Below are 13077 nucleotides of genomic sequence, written 5' to 3' on the forward strand. Positions count from 1 at the left end.
AAAAATTGACAGTTGTAATTTATAATTTAAACAACGAAAAAAACAATAATGTTTTAGTGTTTTTAAATTTAAAACCGTAACAATTATGTGGTTTATAATTAATCAAAACTGTATTGGTAATTACAACGAAGTTTGAGGTTTAGTATTATTAATTCATCTGTGAATTATTGTTTACTTGCTGATGTGGATGTGTAAGTCTTGGATGAATGGTTAAGAAGTTTGTTTCATAATCATGATAGTTCAGGTTCAATCCCACTGAAAGACACAATGTGTAAGTGTCTTTTATGATACCTTGGTTCAACTTATGTCTTAGGAATGAAACAGCATATTCATAAACTGAGTGGAAGCTCATTGGATAGACTATACCTGTAATTCAAAGGGTCAGCCTTGTCACACACTGTATCACATTGCTTATGCCTAATAATTATATTTATGGTACAGTGTTGGTGGAATACTCAACCACTTACCATATAATTGAAGCAGGATGTAGTTCAGCTGCTTAAACAACTTGGACACTTACTGTTGAAACCTACAGAGGATTACAGCTTCAATTGCACACGTTGAATTTTAATCAGCTGGGCAGCTATTTGCAATATCAGTGAATGTCTTATTCCCCATTTTCTATATATCAGAGGAAACAATTTCAACTAGGCATGTGACTGGTTGTGAATACATGCCATTGATAACACACACACACACACACACACACACACACACACACACACAAGAGGCTTTGCTCATCTACCAAATTCCACTCACGCAAGACTTCAAACATAGTTATTTTACATTATATAAGACTGTTGTAACATTGAAGACTCAGTTTTGGGACATGCTTGCATCATATTCTTGTTAAAGAAATCCTGTTACTTCTTATTTATTCTATCCTTTCTTTCATTGAACATAATTACATGGGGTTACATAAAGAATTGACACAACTTCTGATAGACTAAACCTAGTGAAGATATTCTAAGTGAAAGATGTCAAATCTCTGTACCAATCAAGTTCAAATAAGTGAAATGGCATTTGAAATATTTCTTAAAATCTTTAGCATTCTATTTAGCAATCTCTGATATCAAATTATTTAGTCCATAAACAACAGACAATTACATATGCAGTGACATAAATTTAGCAACCATTGAAGCAACAGACAACTTTTCACCCATATTAAACAATTATTTCAACCATAAATAGCTGACTATACATTTAGTATTCACATAAGCAATAAACATGCTATCAATTTCAGTTAGCATTCAGTTACCATTTCCAGTTAACATTCACAAAAGCCATAAACAGGTCATTTACTGAGCATTTCTTGAAGCAAACACTAGTTTTTTTTCTGCCATGGGCTCTCACATGACTATCTCAAATGATTTTGTTTTGATATTTTTTGTGACAAATGGAGAACATAACTTTTTTCAAGATTTATACCAATGGCTACTCTGCCTTTGTACATTTACCCAAAATGGATTTCCAATTAGGCAGTAAATATCCACATCTTTTGGCATAAAAACAACAGCGGTTCTTTGAGGCTGCAGGAGATATATGCTATTATCTTGTGTTGGTCTCCTGATATGTGTGACCATTCACACACACACACACACACACACACACGCACACGCAGACGTATGCACATACACACACACAAACACATACAGGCACATGAACACACAGTATCTTTTACTTGTGAGCAGATTTGGTAGACGGAAACTGAAAGAAGCCCATCGTATATATATATATGTGTGTGTGTGTATTTGTGTTTGTCCCCCCCCACCATCGCTTGACAATCGATGTTGGTGTGTTTACATCCCCATAACTTAGCAGTTCAGCAAAATTGACCAATAAAATCAGTACTAGGCTTACAAAGAATAAGCCCTGGGGTCAATTTGTTTGACTAAAGGCGGTGCTCCAGCACGGCCACAGTCAAATGACTGAAACATATAAAAGAATAAAAGAATATATGTAGATACAATCAGACATAGATAATTTTGACTGCAATAAATAGAATGAGTACACATTCCCCTGCTATGCTAATGACTGATACACAACTAAGTCATAGATGTTATTTCAGGCTTTAAATTCAAGCATTTACCATTATTATTCAGCTGCTAACCAAATGTTTTTGCTTAAGAACATCCATCTAACCATTTCTAGAGAGTGTTGCCATAAGAAAGCAACTCCCTAAGGGAAAAGATACCAATTTTGTTGATATCTTTTTTGACATCAAGAAATGTTATATAAATACATCTGACCATTTCTGTTCGTTTCTTGGAAGCTAAACAGTCTTATTAAAGTTAAGAAACCAAAACTTTGGAATCTTTGACTGAAGAACTGACAAGTGTTCTTGCAAACACAGTAGTAGTAGTAGTAGTAGTAGTAGTAGTAGTAGTAGTAGTAGTAGTAGTAGTAGTAGTAGTAGTAGTAGTGTTGATGGTGGTGACAATAGTAGTAGTGGTAGTGTTGTTGTTGTTGGTAGTAGTAGTAGTAGTAGTAGTAGTAGTAGTAGTAGTAGTAGCAGCAGTAGCTGCAGCAGGTCAGCACTACTTGATCAGTCCTATGTTGAAAGGCATTTAATGTGCATTTTACCATTCTTGCATGGGTCAGATGGAATTTGTTGAGGTCAATTTTCTTCAGCTGGATGCCCTTCCCGTCATCAACCCTCACCTGTTTCCAAGTAAGATAATATTTCCCCAAGGCCAGACATGGTTTCCACAGAAGAATCAAAATGAATAATATCACTTGGTAAAAATGGCAACACTTGTTTACAACCATTGCATAACATCAAGACAAAGGTTGTGGGGGTATACAGTGGGCTTCTCTCAGTTTCTGTCTACCAAATCCACTCACATGGTTTTGGTCGGCTTGAGGCTACAGTAGAAGACATTTTCCCTGAGAGCCATGCAGTAGGATTGAACCCCAAACTAGAGGGTCGGGAAGCAAGCTTCATAAACACAGAACTACGACTGCACCTATTACATAATATTCAATTTAACCCACGCAATCACTCCCTCGAAAATTTGTAACCTTGTTTAATCGAAGAAACCAATAATATGACATGGAATATACAACAATGGTAGGCTTAATCCATAGACTGGTTTAACACCACCATCGGGTTCTTGGGCATTTTTAGCAGAGTTCACTCTGTTAGAAGAATTTTAGTCAAGTCTAGTTTGTTGACAACTTTCTCCCGTCTTTGCACCAAAATGGTGTTCATAAACAGTCACAGATGTTGCCCTTTCACCTCCAAGTCAAGGAAAACATAATAATAAAAAGCACAATTGCTGTGAGAATAAAGTGCTGGACTAGTAACAACTGGGTCAATATTTTAATCCATATTACTAGAAACATATGACATGTCTAAAAGTCTTAGAACAGATGTTACTCTTTTACTCTTTTACTTGTTTCAGTCATTTGACTGTGGCCATGCTGGAGCACTGCCTTTAGTGGAACAAATCGACCCCAGGACTTATTCTTTGTAAGCCTAGTACTTATTCTATCGGTCTCTTTTGCTGAACGGCTAAGTTACGGGGATGTAAACACACCAGCATCGGTTGTCAAGCGATGTTGGGGGGGGGAACAAACACACACACACAAACATATACACACACATACATATATACGACGGGTTTCTTTCAGTTTCCGTCTCCCAAATCCACTCACAAGGCATTGGTCAGCCCGAGGCTATTGTAGAAGACACTTGCCCAAGGTGCCACGCAGTGGGACTGAACCCAGAACCATGTGGTTGGTAAGCAAGCTACTTACCACACAGCCACTCCTGTTGTTAATATTATTATAATTTTAATTCTTCTGGACATGGAATGAATGCCTTAATCTTTTGGATGCGATCTGACGAGGCACCAGACATTGTTAAGTCCAGCATTTCTCAAAAGTCTGTGATAGTTTCAGTCACATGTTGTTTGTGAGGGATGACAATATTATGATGTAACGTGGAAGAGGCTTTGTTTTGTGTATCATGTGTAGAGTCTGTGATTTTAATAATAGTAACATTAGAATGAATTGTTTAGTTATTGTACGTTACTTTTTTTAAAGACCAGCACACACACAGACACACACAGACAAACACGTGTTGTGCAGACATTCATCAGATGGTGTTTTCATAAAACTTTATTAAAATGCCATATGTCAAACGCTTGGCTGGTATGAAACTGAGCCCAGCTGCACAGACCTTCAAATTTCATTAAAAAAATAAGTAAATCTATACTTTGTTGATAATACTAGATTACAAAGCCATATACATATGTATATGTATACAACAGAAGCTAAAGTTTCAAGATGATATCATTTCAAAAAGGATGGATGAATGTATGTAAGTGTGTTTTTGTTCATGATGGTTGATTAAATGAACAAAGAATATTCAATGCATTCATAGAGTGAAATATAAAATAATGCAACTCTTTATAGACGTGGTGTTAATTAATTAGGCAACATTAGAATGTTAAAAAAAAACACCTCCAGTAGTGGATGACTGAGTGGAAATGATGTAAGAACTCATAGCATTCAGATATCCTTAATGTTTGTAGAATTTTAAAAATATATGGTTGATATAAACTTAGGGGTTAGCTCAGAGGTGGAGAAGAAAAAAAAAGTATAAAAGAAACAAAAGGAAAAATATTAAAAAATATAAAAATAGGGAGCAGAAAAACAGATGAAAGAAAAGTGGAAGACAATGGGCAGTGGAGAAAATAAAAATGAGAAAAACATTAAGATAAATTGAATGAGTTCAAGAAAGCAGTAGAGGCAAAGTGGTTTTGGAATAATATCAGCCAGTAAAGTATATGCACACAGTCATATGTATATACACATGTACGTGAAACAGGCATAAACCTAATACATCTACTGCATATGGAGTGTTCAGGGATAGAGGAGTGGAAAAAGGTATGATGTGATGAACAGGTGCAAATTAAGTATAGAACTGTTTAGTCTTGTGGTAATAAATTCCAGTTTTCCGGATACTTCTTGATGTGGCAACACTTTGATAAAATTTCAGATTTTGCACTTATCTAACTAGTAAAATTATTTAAGAATGAATCTCTTCTCAGCTGTACATAAATCACATCTTTTATGCCTGTTTTCATTAGGTCATCTTCACTCAATCTTTCACCTGATGTTGAAGTCAGAAATATGTTCTTTCAAATACCAGATGTACTTGGACAATTTTGTAGCAACTTTTTTTTATATGTCCAAACATATAAATCACATGCATGCATAGATGTTGCAAGTGGTTGGTCTACTGGCAGCCTTAATATTGAACAGGAGAAGCAGTTACAACAACAATAACGACATAAGCAACATATCAACAACACACACAAAACAACAACAACAACAACCACAACATATACCAATATGAAGCACCAACTCCAAATATTTCAATTTACAAATGTATTGTTAATGATTTGTACCTGATGAAAATATAGTTAATTAGTTAAACTATACTGAATTAAACAAGCCAATACCAAAGTACCCAAAACTGCTGGGCCTGAAGCAGTAAAGTAACAAAAAAAAAAAAGGTCGTTAGCTTTGGCAGTAGACTAACTGATGTAAAAACTGTAGACCTTCCGGTTGTTGTCTTTTATTATGAAGAGGCTGGCTTGAAGAAATAATGGAGAAGGAAAAAAATAATTGTAAAAAAAATATACCTTACTTACCCTAGGATCTAATTTGTCAGTCTGTAAATCATAATGGAAAGCAATATTTAATTGTCATGCACAAGTGAATGTTAGTAGCATACTATATGAACGTCATGGTTTATAGATAGGCATAGCCAGCCAGCCATTACATGCAAGTTTAGAGAGGGAGGCACACACACACATGTTTGTGTGTGTAGACAGAGAGAGTGAAAGAGAGAATAAGACAGAGAGAAAGAGAGACAGATTGGAGGAGAATGGAGAAAAGAGGAGAGAGAAAGTCAAGAAGAGGAGGAGAAGGAGGAGTGAGGAAAACAACCTAGCACTAACTGAATTTACATTATAGTAGTTTAGGAAGATAGAACTTACATATGTGTGTGTGTGTATGTGTGTGCATTTGCATATGTATATTTGTGCATGTGTGTGTGTATATATATATATATATATATATATATATATATATATATATATACACACACACACATATATAAAAACTTACAAATATCCAGACATATGTATACATATGCAAACATGCACACACACACATGCAAGTTTAAGGCTTCCTTTTGTCTATCCTTTTTGGTTTTAAATAAGTATTTAATCTTACTGATTTAAGTTCAATCCTGCCATTATAAACATTATATTTCTTCCTAACAGTGTTGATGACATAATACATGGATTATATTAGGGACCATATCAATGACCAACATTAACCACCCACTTTTCTTTACCCATTGAGACAGCACACATACGGAAATGTGGATGTATTGAAATACACACACACACACACACACACAAACAAGAAGAGAAATAACTGAGCCCTTAACTGCCAACACTACACAACCGTTTCCCCACCAAAAAGCTGTGTTCTCTCTCTCACTGTCTCTTCCACTGCTACTGTTATAAGTAAGACAAATAATATTGTACTCAGAATATTATAACTTTACAAATCGAATGAGCTAAATGTTGCAACAATTCAAAACTGAAGTGTGAAGTGGTAAATCGTAACTTCATTTTGCCCATGATGCATGTTTTTCTTCGGACAATTCAATGTAAGCTTAAATAATCAACATCACACGATTAAATCATGTCCATGGATTGGATGACAATAAACAATGTTTTGTGTTAAGACAACTGGGGTTGTCTCAGCTCCTATGGTCACTGCTCCTCTTATTTTGATTTTAAATCATATTTTGCAAACAACAGCAATATTGGTTATGTTTCTAATGGGAAAATCTTTACATTCCCAGTAATATTATCTTGTTAAATTCCCTTCCTGGGGTCATGTGGTACTGTTAAACTGAGTAACAGTATTACATTCCTAACAATAACATCTATAAATGCCTGGCCTGTTTTATCTTTATCTTCATTTAGGGCCATATATGATAAAAAACTGTTTTGCGTAATGTCAGAGAATGAAAAGAAAGAAAAAGATTACAGGTGAGAGGTGTGAATTGTCTTATTTACAAAATTGACTTTTATCAATGTAAAACAACAACAACAAAGAAACATTGAACTTCTACATACCTTAGAGTTAGCGAATAAAACAGTGCAAATGGAAATGGTGTGAATTTACAGAAGTATACAACCCATCATTGAGATTAATAAATTGGAGGAAGAGTGGTATTACAATAATGAATAAAAAGAAGCAAAGCAAAAACCAATAAGACAAAATACTAAATACAACATGGACAATGTGTTGAATTTTAACACCATCACCAACAACACTACCAACACCACCATCACTGAGAACATCACTACACCCACCCCCCAACCATAATCATAACATCTGTCAACATCTACCATGCTATCATCATCATCATCATCATCATCATCATCATCATCATCATCATCATCATCATCATCATAACAGCACCTACTGCTGTCACCATCATTATTATACAAATGAGGCAACTCAAATAAATGAGGGAAACTATATGTGGTCCCTCAACATACTAGAAATAGCAACCAAATTACTCTCAAATCACAACCTTTTGTCTTAATAAAAAAAAAAGAGGAAGAACATACAAGGTGACGTGATTAACTCCAAGATATATTATGTCTAAAAAAAATAAGATTGGAGGGTCAAGGATGGAACATGTTCGATCATAAGTCTGTTGGATCAAGGCTGACCTTGAACTAAACAACAACAACAAACATCGCCTTCATTCTTGACTCCCATGGCTGCTATAACTGCTATTACCACCACTCCACCATCACTACTACTATTGCTATTATCTTCATTACTATCACTACTACTACTGCTATTTCTTTCATTATCCCCACCAACACCACTACCTCCAGTATAATCCTTATCACCACAACAACCACCAACCGACCCCTGTTATTTACTATCGTATTATCACTATCCCCACTACCACCACAACACTTTTGTTGCTATCACTATCATCATCACCACCTCCAGTTTACTACAGTCTCCATCATCAATATCCCCACCACCTTCAGAACCATCATCATTATCATCATCATCTTCATCACTGTCTTGCAAGTTATTTGGTGACCTCGCATGTAACAAGCATCCAGTCCACTCAGTAAAGCGGTTGGCATTAGGAAGGGCATACAGCCATAAAATCTATGCCAAACAGACCTCACTAGTGCTGGTGTGACGTAAAAAGCATCCAGTCCACTCTGTAAAGTGGTTGGTGTTAGGAAGAGCATCCAGCCATAAGAAAAACCCTACCAAATACCAAAACAGTGCTGGTGCCACATGAAACACATCCAGTCTACTGTGTAAAGTGGTTGGCATTAGGAAGGGCATCCAGCTGTAAAATCTATGCCAAAGAGACCTCACTAGTGCTGGTGTGACGTAAAAAGCACCCAGTCCACTCTGTAAAGTGGTTGGTGTTTGGAAGGGCATCCAGCCATAAAAGACCCTGCCAAAACAGTGCTGGTGCCACATGAAATGCATCCAGTCTACTTTGTAAAGTGGTTGGCATTAGGAAGGGCATCTAGCTGTGAAATCTATGCTAAAGAGACCTCTCTAGTGCTGGTGCGATGTAAAAAGCACCCAGTCCACTCTGTAGAGTTGCTGGCATTAGGAAGGGCATCCAGTTGTAGAAACCCTACCAAAGCAGGCAGTGGAGCTTGGTGTAGTCCTCTATCTTGCCAGCTCCTGTCAAACTGTCCAACCCATGCCAGCATGGAAGACAGATGTTACATCATGATGATAGTCATCATCATCTCGAGTGTGCTGTTGTCTTTATCCCCACCACTATCACCTTCACCACTAATGTTATCATCATCATCACCACCATAAACATCAGCACAACCAGTTCTATAGCTATCACCATCATCATTACGACTATCATTATCACCAACACTTCCAGTGAGTTACAGTCCACACCTCCACCATCATCCCCAGTACCCCCACTGTTATCCCCAGCACTCCCACCGTCATTCCCAGCATCATCCCAGCGCCTCCACCATCACCACCTGCATTATTGTTATCACCAGTAACAGCATCATGATCATTATAACCATCAGTGCTTTCACCATCACCATCACCATCAGTGCAATCCGATTTTTTTAACCATCACCATCACCAACGGCTTAAATAGTTTTCAGAAAAAAGAATACCTTAATAAAACTAAAGATATAGGGGTCAAATGTTAAACAGAAGGTTTTTTGTTTATATCTTCTATAGAAATGGAACCTAAATATGTGAAGGGAAACATTCTAGAATGGTACAACAAGGCACAAGTAGCAAATACAATTGGGATTCTACTTGACCAACTGGGACCCTATTTAACCAACTAGGATCCAATTTAACTAAATGGGATACTACTTGACCAATTAGGACACTACTAGATCGATAGGAACCCTGATGGTCCATTGTTTATAGTAGATAAATATAAAAACACACACACACATAGGGTCATGGTTCTTGTGACAGTGTAACAGTAGCACTGTGGTGCAGATACATCTATGACAGTTATGGTGCAGAAACACTCTTGAAAGTGATACAGATACAATTGTGATACAATATGGTATACATAACTGTGACACAATGTGGCGCAGATACATTTGTGGCACTGTAATACAGAGACTGCTCTGGTACTGTGATGTATACAGTCATGACATTCTAATACAGACATTAACGAAATAAAATTTCTCTGATAATTGCTGTAAAAAGTCTGTTTGATCAGGCAATTGAAACAGCAAATTTGATTTAAAAATTAATGTGACAAGTTTAATCAGATAGTGTTACAAGTTAGGACAACACAACTGGTGTAACAAGACAGATGAAATAATTAGAGTTACAAGTTTGATCAAATAGTTTATGATTAAAATTTGATCTGATAATTAGCATAACAGGTTTTGTTTTCATTAGAGATGTGATAATTTGGGCCAGAAAGTAGAATCATAGTTTGTTTGAAAAAATATCCATGTAACAAGTTCTATAGCAAAAAAATAAGGTGTAACACATTTAGTCAGAAGATAAAGTGAAACCTTATTAGATCAGAAAATGTAATATCATATTTAGTCAGGTAAATGAGCTAGATTAGATAGGTGGGTTTAAGAATATACTACTACTGTAATCAAGGAAGCATTAAAATGTTTAATTACATAGATTTATGTAATTTGTTACTTTACTGGCTCCTGTGCCAGTGGCATGTAAAAAGCATCCACTACACTCTCAGAGTGGTTGGCATTAGGAAGGGCATCCAGCTGTAGAAACATTGCCAGATCAGATTGGAGTCTGGTGCAGCCGCTGGCTCTCCAGACCTCAGTCAAACCATCCAACCCATGCCAGCAGGGAAAACAGACGTTAAACGATGATGATGATGATGATGATGATGATGATGATGATGACTCATCTGCCACATATCTGGAATGGGGCCAATGTCAGATATTAGTTTTAGCAAGCTAGTGGAAAGCTACTCCTTTGTTGAGCATCCCTAAGAATTTGATGCTTCTTTCGCTATCCAAAGAGGATATGCATGGCCCAGTGGTTAGGGTGTTGAGTCATAATCATTAGGTTGTGGTTCAATTCTCTGATGGGGAATTGTGTGTCTTTGATCAAGGCACTTCATTTCAAGTTACCCCAGTACATTCAGGTGAAATTGAGTACCAGCAGTATGTTGGGTTAACTCTGTGACAAATTAGCATTTCATTCAGGAGGGAATCTTTTTACTATCAGCCTAAACACCTTGAAAATCCAGTTAAGCTCCTGCCTCGGGAATCTATAGGCTCAAGGTAGACTTCACTGCTCAATATTCTAAGCATTTCGTTATGCTATCACCTATCTAATTATTATTTATCATGCAAGCAGACTGTGTCTCAGATTTATGAACTGTTAACCATTTCTATTTCTCTTTGCTAACAAATAAATATATATTTACAGCATATATTTACTTAACAATTTGTTTGTTCAACCTTTAAACAAGTTACAGTGAATCTACACATCCACTGACAAACATCCAAAAAGTTAAGAGAAAACATATCCAATGTTGTGTACCATAGCTTCAAAACGAAAACAAATATTTCTTTCAACACATATTTCAACTTTCTCAATAATTTTAATATTTTAAATATTAAATTAGCTTTCACCCATCTCACTATTGTTTAATCACATAGATAATATCTACTGGATTTGCTGTCTACTAGAAGAAAGTAAAAGTCAAAGCATTTACCGTATTTTAAGAGACAAAATAGTGTTATTGGAACTGCTGTATAAAGAATAAGAGTACAAAAGGATCTATTGTGAAAGTAGTAAGAATATTATCAGATTTATTGTATAAAGACTAAAGAGTATTATTGGATCTATAGTTTAATGACTTAATTATTATTATTGAATCTATTGTATAAAGACTAAAGATTATTATTGGATCTATGGTATAATGATTAAAAGAGTATTATTGGATTTATTATATAAAGACTAAAGATTATTACAGGATCTACTGGATAAAGACTAAAAGAGTATTACTAGATCTACTATATAAAGATTAAAGATTATTACAGGATCTACTGTATAAAGACTAAAAGAGTATTAATGGATCTACTGTATAATGACTAAAAGAGTATCATTGTGTCTATTATATAAAGACTAAAGATTATTATTGGATCTACTGTATAATGACTAAACAGTATTATTGGATTTCCTGTATGATGACTAAAGAGTATTATTGGATTTACTGCAAAAAAACTAAAGAGTATTGTTGGATCTATTGCATAATGGCTAAAGGAGTATTATAGGATTTATTGTGTAAGAAAGAGTGAAGAGAGTACTTTGAGAGGTAAAAAAAAGAATAGGTTTATAAAGTATATTAATGTCTTTGAAGAAAGCAAAGCAAATGTTAGTTGTGCAAAACTACTGAATGAGACCATGCTAAACCCAAAAAGCAACATGCTAAGAAACAAGGTGCGTATTGAGATATGCTAACCCTTTTAACTGAGGAATCTCCGAGATTGTTTCTTGTGGGCTGGTTGAACAGAGCTCGCAGTCTCGTCACCGATGGAAGCTCAACAGAAACATTGGAGTCAAACTCTGATCGGCTCGCAGGAATGTCTTTCTCTCGGCTATCCCCAACCAGTTTTTGCGACATCTTAAGAGAGTCCTTGTGAAAAGCCGTACCGATATCTGCAGACATGTGTGGCAGTGAGGCAGTTTGATGATCAAGTGTGTTTTGATGTTGCTCAACAGATTTCTCAATGGATGCAACCTATTAAGAGGGAGAAAAACAATCCAGGAACGACATCTTTCAGATAATTCTAGCTTTCACTTCAACTAAAGATTGTTCGTTTTTGTTTAGAGATATATATATATATATATATGAATATATTTTGATTATTCTGTTTGGTTTTATTGAACCTAAGTTAATATTATATTTTAAATCCTGGAACAAAAGATAATAAATAAAAAGGAAACTCAAAATACAAAGTATCCTTATAGCAGTTATAAACATTAAGAAAACCATGGAGTGTCTCAGTATTAAATGGAAGGGGCTGGTTATATTCATAATTATGGTTTGATTATGTTTAATTGCCTGTAGCTTAAATGAGGACAAGTTTGGTTGTTTATTGTCCCTAGTGGGAATATACTAATATTCTCCATTTTAGTGAGAGCTGACCAACACCAAATTGTAGAAGAAATAACATGGCCAAGTGGATATGATACTGGGACCCCCTCTCAAAGACCAGGAGTTCAAACCTACCAATTCTAATTCAAATACCCTTTATGGATTAGGGAATATTTATGGGTTTTACATCAAAATAAGAACAAATATGTCCTGCTGGTATAAATATATTTGACCCACATACTACATTGTAATACTGAATGGTAAAATAATGTCTATGGTTATATATAAATAAGAGTGTGTCTACCATAGTGTGGTTGAATCAGTTCCATGACTGCATACAAGGGTCTGTTTTCACTTAAAGGAAGACTCAGTCATGCTCTATGAATATTGTTAAC

The 13077-nt window shown here is 35.6% G+C and overlaps 1 protein-coding gene across 25 annotated transcripts in view; it reads right to left on the reverse strand.

The window, feature by feature from the left end:
- Positions 1-13077, reverse strand: part of LOC106884266 (uncharacterized) — a 275565-nt gene that overhangs the window by 13708 nt on the left and 248780 nt on the right. For 9 of the 25 annotated variants that reach the window (XM_089358948.1, XM_089358947.1, XM_089358942.1 and 6 more), the window contains 2 exons: positions 12047-12325; positions 5664-5684 (listed from right to left, as the gene is read on the reverse strand). The exons of 5 other annotated variants lie outside the window; for them this stretch is intronic. In XM_089358948.1, coding sequence (XP_089215074.1) covers positions 5664-5684; positions 12047-12325 — 300 coding nt within the window. The remainder of the gene's footprint in view (positions 1-5663; positions 5685-12046; positions 12326-13077) is intronic. 11 more of the 25 variants (XM_089358952.1, XM_089358956.1, XM_089358950.1 and 8 more) reach the window with 2 other exon arrangements.

The sequence above is a fragment of the Octopus bimaculoides genome, chromosome 10, assembly GCF_046866305.1.
Source record: "Octopus bimaculoides isolate indiv1 chromosome 10, ASM4686630v1, whole genome shotgun sequence".
Classification (NCBI taxonomy): Eukaryota; Metazoa; Mollusca; class Cephalopoda; order Octopoda; family Octopodidae; genus Octopus; species Octopus bimaculoides.